Source organism: Mixophyes fleayi, chromosome 6 (assembly GCF_038048845.1).
Source record: "Mixophyes fleayi isolate aMixFle1 chromosome 6, aMixFle1.hap1, whole genome shotgun sequence".
In the NCBI taxonomy this organism is placed as follows: domain Eukaryota; kingdom Metazoa; phylum Chordata; class Amphibia; order Anura; family Limnodynastidae; genus Mixophyes; species Mixophyes fleayi.
This window is the reverse complement of record NC_134407.1, coordinates 91,847,057-91,867,789: the sequence shown is the minus strand read 5'-3', so window position 1 is coordinate 91,867,789 and position 20,733 is coordinate 91,847,057. Positions and strand designations below refer to the sequence as shown.

Here is a 20,733-nt window from a genome sequence, read left to right as displayed (position 1 = left end):
GGTGCTGAATCACTCTGTAAGCTTCAGTGCATTAATTGAAGCTCTACCCTGGCTATTTGCAATAGGCGGATTCGTAACCCACCCCTCCTCCTAGACATTCAGCTAGAGAAGCAGCAGCTGGAGCAAGTGACAGACACACACGCCGGCCGAGTTGGTAATCCCTTGTGCAGACATGGTAAGGTGATGCTTCAATAAAATAGATCTGCTGTCATTTTCATTATAAACTTGTTTGGGAAAATCCATTTCTTTCTTCTATACTTGTTGCAATCACAAATAGGATTTGGAGAGGCACAAGTCAAAGTGCATTAGTTAATGAATAGCCCAGAGAGCAATGTAGCATGATAAGATTGTGAATATAAACTTCACCAGGCTTTTGCTTACTTGGGTAATGCACATACTGAACAAGAAAAAAAAATGGATTTTATTTTACTTGAAACCTTATGACATTGTTATGAGGAAGGGGCAAGTGGTTTGAAAGCAATTGTGTTCGACCTTTTTTTTTTTCTTATTTCAATACATTCAAAACAAATACAGAAGCAAACCTCATATTGCTTACCTATGGCTATTCATGCCTAGCTGCTAATAATATGCCTTTCAACACCTAACCCACTACTAGAAAGCGCATTATAAATAAGATGCATGGATTGTGTGCTTGTTCCCCCAACATTACATTTAAAGCAGTGTTTAAAATGTTAGATTGTGGCAATACCTATTTCTCATTTGTTAACGTCTGCTACCAGTACTATGGTTTGTATAGAAGCCCAACATGTATGAAGCGCTTAGACAACACATTAAAAATGGCATAATTAAACTTGTCATACATTTTTACCCATTTTCCCCAGTGCATTTCTGTGAATAACCCCAGTCTTTCTTGCCCTAATGTAAAAATGTACTAAAGCCATTTACATTGTTTGTTTTTGCATTCACAAAGATTTACTTTTGTGTAATTGTAAACATTGGATAAAGGTTAATGGCCAATTGACCAGTAGCGGTATAGGAAACTATAAGAAAGTGATTGGTTGATGTAGATTTTAGTGATTGCTTCTTGATGACATATAAACTAGATGATTTATTAAGCTTTTCTTCACAAAAACAATATATTTATATGCATCATTTTGTTATGCTTTACACAGATATACTTCCTTTTATAGGGCCAAGTTAGTCTGTAAGCAATTTCAGTAGTATGGAAACCTTAACCAAAATTTAAATGTGTATTTGAGTTTTAGTGCTCATAATCTATCTGTTTACTTGTTAATGAGACAGCTTTTTTAATTATTCTGTAAACAGAAGTCTGTTCCTGGCTAAGTGGTATATTATACACAATTCTTCATTTTTTTTTCCTCTCCTGTGATTTAATTACATTTTCTTTTTTTGCAACTCCAGCCACTTGATAGACAGGTAATGCTGCCTAACCTCATATTTGAAACCTTCTACCCAAGAGCTTTCTGCAACATTCTACAGTTGTAGAATAGAAGCAGGGAAGTTACTTCAAATAAGTAACTGCACCCAGTCCAAGGGCGGGGCTAATCATGATAGGAATTTAATTATTCAGCACCTGTCATGATAAATCCAGACCCCACCAGGTGCTGTTAATAACTCTGATGTTAATCCCTTCCTCCATTTAGAAAGTCATTTTAAACACTGCCAATATCTCCAGGTTAGAAGTTTCCACTTATGCCAGTGTTGGCTAACCTGTGACACTCCAGGTGTTGTGAAACCACAAGTCCCAGCATACCCTTCCAGCAATAAGCTGCTATATATTGGCAGAGCATGCTGGGACTTGTAGTTTCACAACACCTGGTGTGTCGCAGGTTAGCCAACACTGACCTATGCACATCATTTATAGGACATAGTCTCAAAATGACTGGACAATATCACAATTCTGTTCTACTTTAAACTTATGTCTTTCAGATTGTATAGACAAAAGAGTATATATTCCGGCGGTTCCCAAACTGTGCGCCGCGGCTCCCAGGGGTGCCGCGGCGCTGTCACTGGGGTGCCGCGGGCCAAGCATTGAAAAAAAGAAACACAGAAACTTACCAATCCGCCGGGACCCAGCAGCCTCCTCTCTCCCGCAGCTGTCACTGAATATCGACGTCAGTGACAGCTGCGGGAGAGAGGAGGCTGCTGGGTCCCGGCGCCCGGCGGATTAGTAAGTTTCTGTGTTTTCTTTTTTTTTCTATGGCTGGCGCGCGGCAGAGGAGTGAGAGGGAGCATGACAGCGGGGCACAACAGGACAGAGGAGGGTGACAGAGGAGTGTGACAGGGGACAGAGGAGTGTGACAGGGGACAGAGGAGTGTGACAGGGGGCAGAGGAGTGTGACAGCTGGGCACAATGGGGCAGAGGAGTGACAGCTGGGCACAATGGGGCAGAGGAGTGACAGCTGGGCACAATGGGACAGAGGAGTGACAGCTGGGCACAATGGGGCAGAGGAGTGTGACAGCTGGGCAGAGGAGTGCGACAGCAGGGCTGAGGAGGGGGGCAGAGGAGGGTTACAGCAGGGCAGAGGAGGGGCACAGCGTGGGAGGGACAGTGGAGGGGGACACAGCGTGAGAGGGGCAGTGGAGGGGGACACAGTGTAGGAGGGGACAGCGTGAGAGAGGGCAGAGGAGGAGGACAGCGTGAGAGAGGGCAGAGGAGGGGGGACATCGTGACAGAGGGCAGAGGGGGCAGTATGAGAGAGGGCAGTGTGTCTGGATGCAGAGGGGGCAGTGTGTCTGGATGCAGAGGGGACAGAGTGCCTGAGGGCAGTGTGTCTGGATGCAGAGGGGGCATTTTTGCATACAACTAAATAAGTATTTCTGTCCTGACCTAAATACTTATTACAATCTTTTGACCCAACTACTTCTAAAACAGGAATGCTTAATAATTATTTTGGAGGGGTGCCTTGAAAAAATTTGGAGACTCTAAGGGTGCCGCGAACTGCAAAAGTTTGGGAACCACTGATATATTCTAAACATGTAGGAGACTGAGAAATATTATTTGCTTCAGTTATTGTGCTTCTTTCATGCACCACTGTAGCCAATACACACACAAAAAAAAGTTTTAAGATGAAGGAGCTTCAGCATTTGTGACTGTAACAGAAAATCAAGGTCACTTTGTATTTGGGCAATTGTTGTTTTTAAAATTTGCATTCAATTTTGTTCAGGTTTTATATTTCTGCTATAAAAAAAATGTTATTTGTAATAGGTCCGTTTTTAGTTAAAACTATACAAGTCTCCTTTGAAGTGAAATGGTTAGTTTGTCAGACCCCAGAGGAGGGGATAGATTTAAAGAATCCTTTTTAGACACAGCTTTTATTCTTTCTTTAAATGAACATTGCTCAATACCTAAACACAAGTGTAATTTGAAACACAAGTGAAGACATCTGGAAGCCTTTGCCTTTGATGAAAAATAACTAGATGAAAATCGCATGTTCTGCTTTGAGCATAAACAATGGTTGAAGCAAAATGGACTAAAATGTCCCTATTTTCATGGACTGTATTGAATTCTAAGTCATGGTTGATCCTAAAATGTTTAAAATGGTTTGTGTCTTTATATCCGGCTGGTACCTTCTTCATTAGTAGAGGAAACTACTTTGTATGGAAAATATTATCCTTTCAATATGACCCGCCTTGTACGTACTTGTCTGCTTCTGTGTTCATTGATGCAGTAGATAGCTGTGCTGTACTAGTCAAGGTTCAAAAACAACATTTTGACGTCAATGAATTGGTCCAGGGCAGTAAAATTGGAAACTTGAAATCAGTGAATGCAGTACAAACAAGAATTGACATGGTACGTGCAATATAAATAATATTGTTCATCTATGCTGTTCTGGGGGTAAAGAGGGGTTCTACCCAGAAAAGTGTACCTAATAAATTGGTCACTGACATAGATAGATATATATATTTATTATTATTATTTTTAATTATTTGTGGCAACAGGGTGCTGGAAACATTAATTAGATCCTCTCACGTGTAACATTTTTTATTTATTTATTTTTTTGTTCTAAAAATATTCACTTATTTTCATTTACTGCAGCATGTGTTTACATTTATTTTTTTGTGCACGAGTTTCCATGTATATGTTTTTTATATGCTTTCATATGTACATATATACATGTGTCTGTACGTTCATACTTGCCAACTCTCCCGGAATGTCCAGGAGACTCCTGAATTCCGGGTAGGTCTCAGGACTCCTGGGAGAGTATGGCATCCTCCCGCATCTGCCCACTTTCTTGTGAAGTGGGCAGGATTAGAACAGCCATGATGAGATTCTCAGGGATTTGTGTTATTTTGGCCCCATCCCCACTGTAAAATGATGAGCAAGTGTCATTACATCATTAGATGGGACCTAAATGACGTGATTCACCATGCCCTGTCCCCTTCATCCCCACCTCCCCTCCCAGAATATCAAAAAGTTGGCAAGTATGATGTAAATGTGTGTTCATATGAATTCATACATAGATATATAATTGTATAAATTATTATTAATATCCTTTTATACAGTGTTCTCATGTGTTTGGCACATTGTATTTATGAAAATATAAGCTTGTCTCCTAACTATCACCATCTAGACGATTAGGTGGGACAGTCCCATTTTTAGGGGACCAAGCTTGAAGGTGGCCAGATGAGTATATGAACACCAATATATCTGGCATGGTCAAAACAGGACAAATGTGCACAGACAACCCAACATTGCTAAGTACATTGTACAAGAAAAGAAACAATGCTAGTGCCAATGGTAGTGAAGCCAATGAATGTAGTGATGATGCATTCTCATTCAACATATTTAGAATTAATAAAAATGTAATGGGTGTCAAACATTTTTCAGCTATGCACTCTGTCAGCCTGTGTTTGCAGATTCTGGTGACATAGGCTCACAAAATCAGATAACATTAGATAAAGATTTTCAGAAACAACTTGTGAAGCTGTATCAAGCAATGATGATGAAGAGCAAAATTTATGGGTCTTCATACAACCCTAGTTTAAAGCCCCAGTACTGGCCAGTGGACCACAAAAAATAATTAGATGTAGCAATGTTAATTCTGGTACTGATTCAAAATAAATGTTATGAATTTCTGCTGCTATCCAATTGGGCTGCAGCTGCATGGTCTCCTGATCTGGCGCAGTACTAAATTGCAGAATGCTAGGACAGTGTACAAACACAGAGTCTGAGAATGAGAACTTGAAGAAACTGACCACCAGCAACTTGTATGTGCTACTGACCACAGACCACCAATGATGCGTTTCTGATATAATCATCATCACCATTTATTTATATAGCACCACTGATTCCGCAGCGCTGTACAGAGAACTCATTCACATCAGTCTCTGCCCCATTGGAGCTCATAGTCTAAATTCCTTAACATACACACCTACACACAGATAGACAGACAGACAGAGAGAGACTAGGGTCAGTTTTGATAGCAGCCAATTAACCTACATGTATGTTTTTGGAGTGTGGGAGGAAACCGAAGCACCCGGAGGAAACCGACGCAAACACAGGAAGAACATACAAACTCCGAACAGATAAGGCCATGGTCGGGAATTGAACTCATGACCCCAGCGCTGTGATATAATATTACTTAATCCAATGCTTCTGTTAACCACAGCTGAGGAGTTTTCTAAGCAAGTATGTTTGTTTAATAATGGGACATGCAATTCAGCTTTTACTAAGGCTGTCAATATCTTTCAAATACATTTTAAGGTGTCCTTCAGTTTGCTAAGTATAGATTGGTGATTGCTGGTTTTTACATACAACGTGGCTTCTATGGAAAAATCCATAACATAATTATGCAATTAGACCAACAATAAATATAAAAAGTATTTATTTAATTTACTATTATTGCTTGATCTTCACTACAGTCAGTCTTGTTTGCCTCTATAGTTTATGCCGTGTTAAGTACATTCTATAATTGTGTTTTTTTTTTTTTGCCCTTTAATAATACAATTTTGTTTTTGCATTCAGCCTTTATTACGATAATGGAGCAGTATCTATATTTTTCATCTAGTTGCCAAGATACAGAAACTGTCTCCTTTCATTGAGTCTTGCAGTGAAATGAGCAATGCACTATGTATAACCTCTTGTTTACTTTTTATTAGTTTTACAAAGCGTACAGAAACCTGACATGGAAGTGAATGAGAGTCTGTGTACTCTTGCTAGTATGAAAGATTTTATACCATTTTTGTGAATGGCACTTTAGTGAATATAGGAATATGCACCAAGATAAAGGAAAAAAAAATCACCCAAGTGGCTATTTTTTCCCTTTGTGATGTGTATTCAGTGTTTGAAAATATTTTGTAGTTTACTCCTTTATTTGTTAAACACTCTGCCATGAACCGCACATGTATATTGTATACAGGTGGCGGGTCCGCCCATTGCCACCTTTAAGCCGGCAATCTCACTCTGGCCATTGTAAGTGACAAGAATTCCAGTCGCCGCTTTTTGTCCAGTTGCAATTTATAGCAGAAGTATGAGGCGCGTCGGACGTAGCGCCTATCTGAATTATGGTAAGTTTCTATTTCCTCAATGTGGCCCTTATAGTAATCATCATTTTTAGGTCGGTGTAACTATTGTTGGTATTATTCTATTCGAAAACTGACTACCACCGAGTGGAACAGGAAGATATACTAGTAAGAAAAAGACAATGCCAACCGAAAGCTTAAAACTAGTCAATAAGCATTGCTGTTTAATTGCACTTTAGTGTTTAATGTTAATTTTTTATTTTCAACTTGCCAAAGGCGGGGAAAGCTCACAGACTCAGCGGAGAGGAACGAGAGCAGCTCCTGCCTAACCTGAGGGCAGTTGGGTGGAATGAGTTGGATGGCAGAGATGCTATTTGCAAAGAATTCCATTTCAAGGACTTCAATCGGGTAAGCAAGAAGAAATGTGTTGCAAGTGTTGACGTTTGCCTAATCTACACAGACCTAAAGAGGGATTTGAAACCTTTGGATCTCCAAACATTGTCACAGGATCTTAAATAGCATCTAACATTGAGGACAGTGGAAGATGTAGTTCAGGAATAAACAGAGCACTACCACTGATGTGGAATGTGAGGCATAATTCACATTACAGGACACTCTTTACCAACATTGATTGGAGATATAGCTATGCTCAGCGTGGCCATTATAGACATCAGTGAATCCACCATCTAACATGCTTGACACTAGAAAATGTGGAACGTGACTTATTTTTTTCTCATGTCGCAAACCTATTTTTAACAATAATGAGAAATTAAAGTCTAAATATTAAAAATACAATGTTGGTACAACAGTAGGCATCTTTAATGTCATTTCATCTTGTGTCCTTCATCCACCAGTTTGTCATTGAAAGTAAGCTCTATAAGCCAAGTGCAAACCTATAAATGCTATGTGATATGATGGGAAACCTAGACAGACCCCCGTTGTTATCTAAATAGGCAATTGTGCAATTAATATTCTGCATCTCATTTTAGGCATTTGGGTTTATGACCAGAGTAGCATTACAGGCTGAAAAACTGGACCACCACCCTGAATGGTTTAATGTATACAACAAGGTAATCAAAATTGAATGTGGGTTAGAATGTAACATATTCTGTATGTTTCCCTTAGTATCAAGGTACAAATGTTTTTTTGTTTTAAGCATGGCAGCTTCACAAGGGTGCTTTAATTATTAAGCTCAGCTAATACTGGGCATATGAACAATAAAGCTATGTTGATATAATTCACATGCCCTAGTATATTTTGTTATCAAATAAGCCTGTGCTTTGTATATCCCATACTGTATATGGTACCAGCTGTGTGGCAATATAAATGCCCTTGTATGTATACAAAACAGAAAGTCATTTGTTGTCGGCGCTTATCCTTAACCCTGCATATCTGTGTATCTAGCAAAACGAAAACATGAGGTATTAGTTCATATTTTGATCAAAATATTGTGTTGTCAAATGCACCTCCTGTTTGCCATAGTAAGTATTTGCTCATTAAAAGTTGCAAAAAGTATCTAACAGTAAATAAACATGTAAATTACTGTTAATTGTCTGTGTGCATTAGCGCTTACAAGCATATATTTTCACAGGACACTGTCCTGGTTTCCTCCAAATCATAGATCACATGTGAGCCTCAGCCATTTCCATTATGCAGGTTTCCTCTATAACTACTTTTATTTGGGGGACCTCTGTTACAGAGTTATAAGGGAGAAGACATTCAACATAAAGGGGCAGACTAAATTTGGCGCAAGGTGTCTCCAGAATGTCCGCAGCGGTACCTTGCGCTGATGTTAAGGCTGAAACCTCTGATCATTGTTCCTCATACACCATTGAGGTGCGAAGGGAAAATGAGCAAAGATTCCTACAGTAATTGCCACCAATGTGTATAGCCAGACATCGTGGTGATGTCCGCGCTACATTGCAGGCAATTGAATCTCCCCCACAAACTGAAATTGCTCCTGATTGGACACATTTTACAGCTGTCCAATGAAAGTCAGCTGTTTTTGGTAATAGTCTCTCATTGCAAAGCTGAAATTCTCCAGCAGAGGCCTACAGTACAAGTATGAATGTGGATCAAGCAAAGATGGATATGTTCCAACAAACTACCACTGTTGCAGGAGTCATCATATCTAAAAAGCTATTTACTTGTTTATTTGTGCATGTCCAAAGAAGTGGAAATATTACCCAAAAATGTCTAAAGCACCAGCTCTTAAGCCAGTATTACAGAGCATGCCCCCTGCAGAGGGGGGCATGGACAGTTTTACAAAGGACCATTAACAGCTGGCATTTGAAATTGTCACTCTTTTTTTGATAGTTGTGGGTGTATTCTCTCAAAGTGGGTAGAAGCCATTCCAACTGTGAATGACTCGGCTACCACTACAGCACGGGTCCTCCGAGAGCAGATTGTGATGCTGGGGTATCCTCAGGATCATAGTGTCTTATTGTGGAGTCCATTTCACTGGCAAGGTCATGAAAGCACTTTCTTAACTTCTGGACATAAACCAGTGGTTTCATCTCCCTTATCATCCCCAGTCAGCAGGGATAGTAGAGTACATGCAAAAATACAGGAGCCCTATTATAAGTCTTTGTACTGGTATTTATATTGGTTTTTAGAGAGATGGTTTTGCTGATGGTACAGTCCAACACTACACACTGGTAGAGAATGTATCTGCTATCCAATATACTTACACGCACTATGACTTCAAGAATATAATTTCTGAGATACTGATCCAGTGCCCACTAAATCTAGAAGAATGTGTATGCAAGTAAGATTATATAAATACATTGCGTGTACAGTATGTATTAAGAACATCCCAATTTATATATTGACTATTAAAAAAGTGAATTTATAATTTTTATTAATGATTAGTATTCAGGTTTGTTAATTTATCTTCTAAAATATTTTTTTGTGCATGTGTTCTGATGTGCCATTATATTACACAATTACATGTGTATATCCTATTGTGTCCTGTCTGGCAAGTAACATTTAGGTAGAGCATACTCCTACCCAGATTCAAATGGAGACCTATTTGAGATCCGCATACAATTGTTTTTTGAAGCTGTGTAGGTGTTCTCGCTGCCGATTTGAAAAAGGTTTTGGAGACTTAATGCTCCTCCTCCATGGCCCTCCAGTAGGCAATCAGATCTCTGTGTGCTATGACAAATCTAGATAAAACTTTAAATAGATTACATTTTTTAGAATATAAAATATATTGCAGTAATGCTTGTCTGTACGATGAACAAGTTTTACCTTTCATAGCGCACACCTGGTGGATTTATGGAAGAAGGTCACCTATGTGGAGATGGAAGGGGGAATTTGGTTGGTTCTCTTAATATTGGTTGTGCTACTGATACAGTCTGGCCCAGTGGTTGAATTGATAATTTAGAGGTAATGGCATGAAAAATATATTGAGAATGGAATTTGATAGTTTTACAGTAAAGGCAGTAGAAGTGGCGGTATGGCATACCACTGTATACACCCCCACTATGACTACTGGTCTGGCCCTGGTGTAGAGTGTCTTCACACTATGGGCCTGATTCATGTTCGGTCACAACTAACATTTTAAAAATAAGAGCACAGAACTTATGCACAGTTCTAACCTTATTCAATTCCAAACATATCTCGGCATACATTTAGATTTGAATCTAAGTAGAAGTATGCTCTGCCTAAACATAAATGTTGTATGTAGATACACACAGACTGCAATATACGCACAAGCCTCAGTCCACTAAAAGGACACAAAAAAGGAAATAAAATAAATGAACAACTTAACAGTTAAAAATAACGGTTAAAAAATGTACATAAATCAAGATGCTTTTAATGCATACTGTACATACAATGGCTATATGAATGCAATCTACTTTGCATACACATTCTGTGGTAGCTAGTGGCATGCATATGTGTAGCTTTAAAACGAAAACTATGCTATGTCAGTCATCACTATGAGATGACACCTACAGCTACCCTGGAGCTGGTGCAAGTGCTGTGGTTGAAACCAGGCTTACTTACAAAAAACCCTTCCCTCTCCAGTTCTGCCAAGTCATAGGCAGTCATGTCATTTGCGTTCAGATATAAAGTGCATGCAATTACTTTCATTGGTGTAAGGTCTGTTTCTATTTCACGTAAGAGACGGCATACAAACGGACTTGGGTTCGAGCATGAATCAGGCCCTGTTTGAATATATTGGCACTTGTCTTTTGGTCTTATTTTGCAATAATATCATTTGTTCATCAGAAGGTCATCTGTTGTACTGAAGATACTATGCATCCATTTGTTTGCAAGGCCAAATAGTAATGCAGGAACTTATAGCAAAGGACAATAGCTTGTACTTGTATACAAAACAAGGATACAATTCCATGTATGTTAAAAGGTGTCTAGTGGGGTTTTCCAACTTTCTTCTTTTATGTGTATACATGCCCTACTAAATACTTTTTGTGCACAGTACTAAAACATTATGAAACCATTTCTACAACACTAATTAAATTTTAGTATTTAGCCATTCTATTGTTAACAAAGTTTTGATTTAAAACCCACAGGGGTGAACAGTGGTAGGAGGAGCCCAAGGTGCAGACAAGACAAGTTAGAGAGGGCAAGCAGTGTTCCACTGGAAATAATGTCTGGTGGAGGGAGCACAGTTAAATATATAGAAAAATTTCAATGGGGTTCGTGTAGTGTGGTTGCCAATGAAATGGTAATTTTCAATATTCTTTTTCTTTTGTGTATGTGTATATAGTTGTTTTTCTTTTAAAAATGTTCTATTATAACATAGTTATCATAGCCTTAAATGACAGAGAGGGGTATGGCATATGAAACAGGGATGCAAACACTGCTAATTACAGCTCCACAGGGAAGGACCAAGTTTGCATATTCTAACTAACAGCATGTTTTGAATGCTTCTCTGTGTAACATTTTATATTTCTTTTCAAGGTTCATATCACGCTGAGCACTCATGAATGTGGTGGCCTGTCCGAGAGAGACATCAATCTGGCAAGCTTTATTGAACAAGTTGCAGCCACTCTATCTTAACAAGAGGTGGCAGCATTGCTAATGTAACCTGGTGTCTAAAGAATTCAGAAGCTTAGCGTGTTTTATTGATGTGAGTGATAGCAATGTCCATTAACTTCCTGTGCTTACAGCTGTAAAGTTTCTCTGTGTAATGCATATAAAGAAATCCTCTGAAATAAAAACTTCAGTATTTAAGCTGTTGCTGAAATAAATTCCCTATCACTATCCTCATGAGATAAAGCACACTAGATCATTTGTATGTTCAGTTATACCGCCCCTTTGCATAAAACATTTTTTGTTTTGGTTTCAAGTTCAGAACAAAATTTGAGAAAAGAACCTGCAAATCCAGTCTGTTCTGTTTTGTGTCTTGCTGTCTTTTTAACTTTGCATTTTCTGGAAGAAAAGTTTTATACAGTTCTTTTAATAGACCAACAGTATTATTTGACATTTTTATATGGAATAAATTATATGAACCAATGTCTTATCCAATGCAGTGTGCTAAAATCAATTTTATGCCTAATAAAGGGCTTTTATATTTTGTGCCATGTGTAAATTGTGTAACATTAATTTATTTACAAGATGACAACATTTCAATCCATACACCCTATTTATACCTTATTTGATAAGAAAGCTAAAACCTAGTCGTGGGGAAACCGTTATTGAGGCTCCAATGCCAAGATAACTTTGATAGGGGATAGCATCTGATTGGATAGCAGAGGTCATCTGTTCAAATCGGTCTGTTTGAAAAGGTCCTATCTCCCATACCTTTTTTGGGGGGCAAAACAGGACACCTGTCCTATAGTGCGATGATGGTTCCCTGAAACATAGAAATCATGATTTACATATGTCTTTAGATTATTTTTCATATTGTAGAATTTATTATACTGTGTGGCAAGTCATCCCCTCTCCATCCCCAACTGACCACAGCTGTTAAAGAACTACTGCAAACTGTTTGTGGTGAAAATATTCACTACTATGTTAGTCAGAAACTGATTTATGTATCCTTTATTCTACATTTTGTCCATCTATTGTACAGACTGAAAAGAAAACAAGTTTGAGTTCAAAAGTAGTAATTTGAGAATTTTATTCCATGATCATGTTACAATAAAATTATCAGCCACCCACAAGGTGATACAAGGCACTTGATATTTATACAATGTATTACATAACAAACAAAATCTAGGCATGAATTAAGAAGTGACCATATATGTGATACTTGCTGAAAAAATAGTAAGTAAAAGAGCAGATAACAGTTGATTATTGTACAGTAATTTGTGCAGGAGACAAAACTAGCCAAAAATTGCACATTTGAAAAGGTTGCTCTAGTCTAACCCTTATTAGTTTAAAACTTTAATTCAATGTAAAACTATGAGACAGGTGGTTTTAGGGCAAAAACAAAACACAATCTCCGATCAATGGAAGATTCTAGATTCAATTTTAAGTATGTGTAATAATAACATACTAATGCACAGAAAACTTCCATCCAAAATGAATTCCTCAAGTAGGCAAGTTTCTGAAGCCCCATGTCGCCTCACCAGAAGTTCAAAGAAACCACCCACCCTGGAACAAGTTTAAAGTGGGGTGTGAACTGCAACTGACTAATGCGCTGTGGTTCTGCTAGATGTGGAAAGGTAGGTCATCCTGTGAGAAATTCACTTTGGCAGGTATGTACTTCAGATAAAATTTTGGTATAGATCACTATAAAAACAATAAATTCAAGCTATTTGATTAACTAAAAAAGGGGGAGAACTATATCAATAAAACATTGCCATTCTGTCTACCCTTTAACATAGAGATGTTAGGTTATTGCATTGTAATAGTAATGTTTATTTTGGTTAGTCACAATGTGTGGTTTGTAAAACTGTATAAGAATACATGGATTAAACACTTTGAATACAGAAAATCTTCTACAAAGAAACTATCATCAGATGAGGGAAAATACCACCTTTGAGGGGAGCTTTAGTTATTAAGCCACCCTTCCCCTTTTCCGTTTCTCACAGCTAAGAGGTGACTCCGGCAGCATTTAGAAGACCAAGTCCAGCCTACCACAGAGCTATACTGAGAGCTACAAGGAAAATGACAAGAATCCTATGTAAGCCAGCTCTAGGCTTCAAGTAAAGCAGATGATTCTTGGAGAGGTTTCCTCCATTAGGTGTAAAGTGGGTAGGGGGGTATCTAAATAACAAATAAAGGTGTGTATATCTTTTTAAACATTAAGCAACAAATCAGAGAAAACTAACTGCTCTTAATAACAACCAAGTGATGTGACCTAAATCTGGAACAACACTTACTACATATAAGATATTTAATGAATACTAGTAATCAACTTATGAATGCACGCAAGTTCACAGTACTTTCTCCAGCAGGCACGAATAACATTTGTTATCTACTTTGGATTTCCTGCATACTACTTAATATGCTCATAAGGAGAGTTAGTGGACTGCATTTAACTAAATGAACACAGGAACCAGTTTGCTGACTTCTCCCCACCTTTTTCATGTGCTGCTAAATGTCCTTCAAGGTTAAAAAAAAATCAAATATCTATTTACATTGTGCTTACTTTCCTTATTTTCTCCTTTTTTAAGAGCTACAAAAATGGATACATTTTACTATATGACATAAGTAGAGCAGATTTAAGGGGTACTTCAGCCCGTTAAAGAACAATGAGAGTGTTGGTAAAGCACAGGTACAGGACCTTTTATCAGGAAACCTATTAAAGAATCAGAAAGGGGAGATCACAAAATAAACAAATATAAAAGTAGTTGGCGCTGCTTAGTGATTGTATCTAACACAGACATGTCATCCTACAAACACTGTGGAGATCACTGCAAAACAGTTTGATGAACAGAGAGATAGACATGGGTTATTCAGCAGATTTTAGGAAAACTGCTCTAGAAAACACTACATTCTAGATCCCATACCAGTGTGTACAAAAATGTAAAATCATAACTATTTGCAGATACAAAGAGCTATGTGATAAGAAAATAGTAGAGAAAACCTGTTGTCTTGAATTAATTGAAATTTTGGAAATTTATTGGAAAACATTAATTTTGCACATCCTACTGAGAAACACTGAGTGATGTCATGTAATAAATGAATAGAAACAGAGATCTTCATATTCACGTCGAAGCACAAGACAAATGTAGGAAATTAAATATAAAGGTTTCCTTATATTTATGTGAACTATACAAAACCATGTGTCATTAAGACAATGAAGAGTGTGTAGCTGGTACTACACTTATGACTTAATCCCTGTAGTAAAAGAAAAAAAAGTGACTGTTGCTGGAAAGTACTGGGTTTTTTTTTGGACAATGAACATATGAGATTCAAATTTGAATATGAAAAACAAAACAAAACATTAATATTAACCAATGTGTTAAAACTGTGCTTTTCTAAGGAAAACATAACAAACATGCTGTTCTACATTGCTTTGTATCTACATAAAGACGACCAGTCTTAAAAAGCTATGATTTGTAGTACAGTACAAGCAAATCTGCCCATCAGAAGTCATATAGTCAAGTTTATCAGGGTTCTAGAGGTATCTATTAGATGTGTTCAATCAAGAGTTAAAATGTGCAATAGTTTCTAGAAATATTTCATAGTATTTATGCTGCAAATAAATTATGAAAATTTTACCTGATACAGTAAAGAAAAATATTTAAGAGCTACAAGAAGTACCGTTGTTATTTGGAAGAAACTAAAAAAAAATCTCAAAAAAGACATACTTTAAAAGCTTACAAATGTAAAAAATGCAGTTTATATAAGTTCCGGCTGTCCTGTGTAACCGTTCTGAATAGTACCGCCCCTAGGAAAGTAGCTGTGTCTAATGGTGTCCATGTGAACCATTCATCTGTTTGGTACTGGAAGGCATTTCTGTGAGGTACAAGCAGTCCAGGAAGGCTTTGGAAATGTCAGTAACCATCGATCTGTCAGGAATGGTTTGTGCCATCCCATATATGGCACCCTATGGAAAGAAAAGGAAGATAATGTGCATATGAATAAAATAAAACATATCCACTTACCTACAGTCAGAGCCATTTTCACAGACTTGCTGGGGAACTTTTTTTTCTGACATTTTACCAAACCCATTTATATGAATATAAAAATAAAATATAGGGGTTTTTTTCGCTCCGAAGGTAGGAATAGACATTTTGTTTTATTACAAGCCACCCAACATGAACTGGACTGGTTTAAGAAAAAACACTAGGAAACCATAACTAAGCCCAAATTTCTAATACCAGATCAGGGAACCGTATGTTATAATTTGTCACAGCTACATAGTTATATTTCTATTAAACCTTCAGTTAAAGTTTTAATCTTGGGGGGATTGTTTTTCCTACATTTAGCCAACTTCCTGTCCATTATAACACTGAAGCCAAGCCATTCTGTGTATAGATGCTGTTCTATTATCACAGAGTTTGCTGCCACAGAACAAGCTTAATGCCCAAGTATAATCTGATTTCAATTGATCAGATAATTCTAGTACAAATTCATTAATATCTACATCTGCCCAGTACATGGTCAATGTCATGCAGACATGCAAATTCCAAAGAAATTATTTAGTTATAATGCATAGGCAGCTGTCACATGAGCTTATTTATATGCCTTTCAGATATTTGTTTTATGTGTAGTTTTGCATAAAATGACAGATAACAAAATAGCATAATGTAAATTCAAAAGTATTTTTTAAAAAAAATAATTACCACTCCAGTGGTTTTGGCTCCAGGATCTTTCATTATTCCTGACACAGAGTCTTGAACATCCTTGATGAAAAGTTGTGCTATTCCAGGCTTTGTATGCAGCATTGTAAGACATATATGAATACTGTCAAATAAAAAAGATAGCAAATGTCATAATGGCATGTTGTATTATTTTAACTTTAACAGCTTACACAATAATCTTTAAGCAACTAGTAATGTATATGCGCTTTTCAGATGGCTTCCTGACCTCAGCTACAGAGTCACATGACCAGTGATGAAACAGTTTATGAAAATCAAGTCTACCTTTAATGACCAAAAGCACTTACAAAAGAAAAAATAAAATAGAATATCCTACTAAGGTACTTGAAAAAAATTATAAAAAATATTTTATCTCACCAGTGCCCCTTCGTTTACATCAAATGTATACTTTATCATGTTTCCTTAACATTTGCAAAAGAATACATTTGTATATACCTCCCTTAAGTCTCTGCTACATGACAGGTGTGTCAATGGAAATGATATTGTTATTGTATGAAATCATGATTTGTCTGCCAGCCACAACAGACTGCAACACTGCACTCTTGCTTTTTATAACAGGTTTCTAAATAAAATCACTTACCTAGGTGGAAACTGGAGAGTATTCAGATTCCAGCCCTTAGCGGTCAAAAAGTTTGACAAGCGATAGACGTCAAAATCGTTTGAACCAAGTGCAATCACTGATACCTCAGGATTCCCGAAAATAAAAATTTCCTTAATCTTCTTCAACCTTAGTAAACAAAATGAAAATCATATGATGTGATATGCAAAAAATAACTGTAAAGTTATACATTAGATTATAATATATGAAGATTAGGTACACATTTTCAAAACAAAGGATATCAACCATATAAATATAGCAAAACACAGGATGCATTTGCAGAACTAAAGTACAAAATTAGTGCACCATGTTTCCCAAAGTCATGCAATAATTAACATGTATATTTAGGGAAAAAAATATTAATATACTATTTCCAGCACGGTTTGGAGTTCCCAATATGTAGAGCTATATAACAGTTTTCAGTATACGGTAAGTCAATTAATAATAATGATATGAAAGAGATGTGTCCTGAAATAAGGTCACGCTGATAACGAGTGTACAGTATTAAATCCACTATTATGCTTGTGATAATCGGACATCACAGTGGCTCAGTGGTTAGCACTTCTGCCTCACAGTGTGGAGTTTGTATGTTCTTCCTGTTTGCGTGGGTTTCCCCCGGGTGCTCCGGTTTCCTCCCACACTCCAAAAACATACTAGTAGGTTAATTGGCTGCTATGAAATTGACCCTAGTCTGTCCGTGTGTGTGTGTGCATATTAGGGTATTTAGGCTGTAAGCCCCAATGGGGCAGGGACTGATGTGAGTGAGTTCTCTGTACAGCGCTGTGGAATTAGTGGCGCTATATAAACAAATAAATGATAAATAAATGATGAAATGATGATAATCGTACATAACAATATGTATATTAAATAGTGGCCACTTTATTAGGTACAACTGTTCATAATGCAAATCTCTAATCAACCAATCATGAAACAGCAGCTCAATGCATAAATGCATGTGGGCATGGTCAAGAGGTTCAGGTGTTGTTCAGACCAAACACCAGAATGGGAAAGAAATGTGATCTAAATGACTTTGATCATGGAATGATTATTAGTGCCAGCTGGGATGTTTAGGAATATCTCAGAAAGTGCTGGGATTTTAACGCACAACAGTCTCTAAAATTTACAGAGAATGGTGCGCAAAACAAAAATATCCAGTGAGCAGCAGTTCTGTGGGCAAAAATACCTTGCTAATGAAAGAGGTCAGAGGAGAACGGCCAAACTGGTTTAATCCGACAGTGAAATACAGAAGAGCATCTCTGAATACAAAGCACGTTGAGACTTAAACTTAAGAGCAGCAAAAGGCCACACCAGGTTCTTCACCTGTCAGATAAGAGCAGGAAACTGAGGCTACAGTGAGCACAGTCTCACCAAAACTGGATAGCTGAAGCCTGGTCCAAGGAATCTTGATTTCTACATGCATAATTTGGAGTAAACAATATGAATCCATGGATCCATCCTGCTGTGTGTAAACTGTGCAGGCTGGAAGTGGTATAATTGTGTGGGGAATGTTTTCTAGGGGCAAAAGGTGGGTCCTGCTGAGTACTAAAAAGATGTTTGACTTTGTCATTTTAGTAGGTGACTACACTTAAATTAAATGATGGGTTAACAACATAAATTGCTATGGTATGCAAAAGAAAGTATATCACAATAAAAATATTAGTGTTTATTTAAATCAAGATCTGCCGTTCTTCGAACAAGCAAATGTAATACAACTATATATTATTTTTTTAATTAACCCATGGAAATAATAGATATTAGTAATAATAATAATTTGCCAAAGTCTGAGCTCTATGATCATATGAGGTTCCAAATGTACTTGATGAATATGCCTTCAATATTTTTGGTACCTCTCGTTCATTCCTCCAATAAACCTGTACCATTATTTGTCAGATTCAACTTGCTGCTGTGTCTTTTGAAGGTTTTTGCCCTTGGCGTGGACCTTCGAGTATTACAAACAGATTATCTGTATGTGTACTACCACATTCGAATCCATAATCCGCAATAGATCATCAAATTCTGTGTATTTACATAAATATAAAATTACCGATGACTCCCACTATATTTTTGCATTAACTTTTTTGTTTTTTTACTATTAGTCTATTACTATTACTTATTTTTCACTATGGGGTGCACTCCTGGAACAAACTTCCATAATTATAAAGAGAGAGAAAAAAGAGGTCTATATTGGAGGCACGGACAATCCATTTTATCAATTTCAAATTATGTTTTTATTTCTATCCATTAAAAGATTTGTTGACACTTTCTATTTATTTATTATTTTGTTCTCAAGCAAAATATTAATACAACTATAGTGTGATAAACAGAAACAGAAAGCGTATTAAAGTTCAAAGACATGGAAATAAGCAATTTTACTCCTTGGGCCGTCGGTACATTAGTTAGGGCATTCAAAATGTATTTTCTTTCTTTTTTAGCTATAAAAAGTGTGATATCTTTTGACAAATTGTTTATATTGTTTCAGGGTTTATTGGGTTATATAGAAAGATGTTTTCAATGAAAACAGAAATCACTGATATCTTTGTGATGGCTTATAATATTCTCATGAACACATTTGAGCAACTTATTTTATTACTTATCATATAAATTTATCACATTCTCTAGTCACAATATAATAGTCAATTAGTATTCACTTGCTCCATCAACTGCTTGACGCTATGTTTTCATTTTCAACTTCTTCCAATATCCATGAAGGGAGATATACAATGTTCATTTTTGTTGTGAACTTATAAAAATTGATTTTGCCTTTCTCCCTTTCATCCCACAGTAGCAGTCTCATTTACTATGACATAGTGTGCATTCCTCCCATTCACTCAGTTCAGAAATGTTCTCTCATCATGTGTTCCCATTCATACAACAATAGGACACATTAGACTTATTTCCATTAATTATATAAATATATAAATATTACACACTTTGTTGCTAGTTTGCATATGTGTCACATTTCTTATTTTCAATGATTCAATAAGTGTTACACATCTCCCAAACTTTTCACTGGACTGTATTCATCATTATTTTAGAGTAATTCAGTGATCATCATCATCATAGTTTTGCCAAAATGTTCACTGATTTATATATACATTGCAGCTTTTATTGCGGTAATCATTCACTCAGGGAATATTGCACATTCCCTCAGTGTGTTCTTACAATTTCTGTAGTCCAAAAAGAAACGGGGAAAGAGAGGGATTACTTTACCCTGTATTCCAGTTTTGAGAGATTTCTCATTAGTTAAGGACAGGGTGCAACCACTAAACTCTTTCTATTAGTGATAAAGGAGGTAAGAAAAAAAAAAAAAAAGATCTGATCAAAGTGGTGCAATAATGAATTCTCCCTTGTTTTCTATTTTATTATTTTTGATAGTCTATTGGAGTTGTTTAATTAAAAATTAACCTTAATTTGTCTTTCTTTAAAGTATATTCAATAAAAAACAGCAAAATATGAAAGGAAATGTGAATAAATAAAAGAATGTGGATTAAAAATACTGGGTGCGCTTAAATTAACTCCTGTATTTCTTGAGGTTTTAATTCCATGTTCAGGCATATAAATAAGGAAGGTCAATCTATGATTTTGGGATTTACATTCCCTTCTATATAATTAGTAACTTTTCTCATACTGAGGTTAAATTCTGCCAGTCTCTCTCTTCATTCTGGATTACCGCTGCTCATACTGTTCACTAAGGATACATTTCAGGCTACTTTGTTCAGACCCTCCTGATAGTGTTCACAACTGTATGCTCTTGTTACAGCTTGCCAACTGAAGGCTCTATATCTATGTCCACTTGAGAATGGGAATTGATTTGGTGGCTACCTCCTAAGTACTCAACTCTAAATTGGGGCTTATTGGGAGATTTGTTAACCTAAACTCCTAGGCTTTCACATCGCCGGATTAACAATGGACCTGATGGGGCTGTAGCTCCAGGCCATCCAG

General features: G+C 36.9%; 2 protein-coding genes and 1 long non-coding RNA gene across 3 annotated transcripts in view; 1 reads left to right on the top strand and 2 right to left on the bottom strand.

Moving 5' to 3' along the window:
* LOC142160338 (uncharacterized) overlaps positions 1 to 20,733 on the bottom strand; it is a 480,167-nt gene that overhangs the window by 132,727 nt on the left and 326,707 nt on the right. The gene's annotated exons all lie outside the window — the stretch shown is intronic.
* Positions 5 to 11,994, top strand: PCBD1 (pterin-4 alpha-carbinolamine dehydratase 1). Its single transcript, XM_075217043.1, has 4 exons — positions 5 to 175; positions 6,724 to 6,855; positions 7,437 to 7,517; positions 11,377 to 11,994. The coding sequence occupies exons 1-4, from the start codon at positions 173 to 175 to the stop codon at positions 11,473 to 11,475; spliced, it is 315 nt and encodes a 104-aa protein (XP_075073144.1). The 5' UTR covers positions 5 to 172; the 3' UTR covers positions 11,476 to 11,994.
* Positions 12,522 to 20,733, bottom strand: part of SGPL1 (sphingosine-1-phosphate lyase 1) — a 44,500-nt gene continuing 36,288 nt past the window's right edge. Inside the window, exons 12-14 of the mRNA XM_075217036.1 lie at positions 16,774 to 16,920; positions 16,158 to 16,278; positions 12,522 to 15,418 (exon numbers count right to left, since the gene is read on the bottom strand). Of these exons, the coding sequence (XP_075073137.1) occupies positions 15,278 to 15,418; positions 16,158 to 16,278; positions 16,774 to 16,920 (409 nt within the window). The 3' untranslated portion in view covers positions 12,522 to 15,277. The remainder of the gene's footprint in view (positions 15,419 to 16,157; positions 16,279 to 16,773; positions 16,921 to 20,733) is intronic.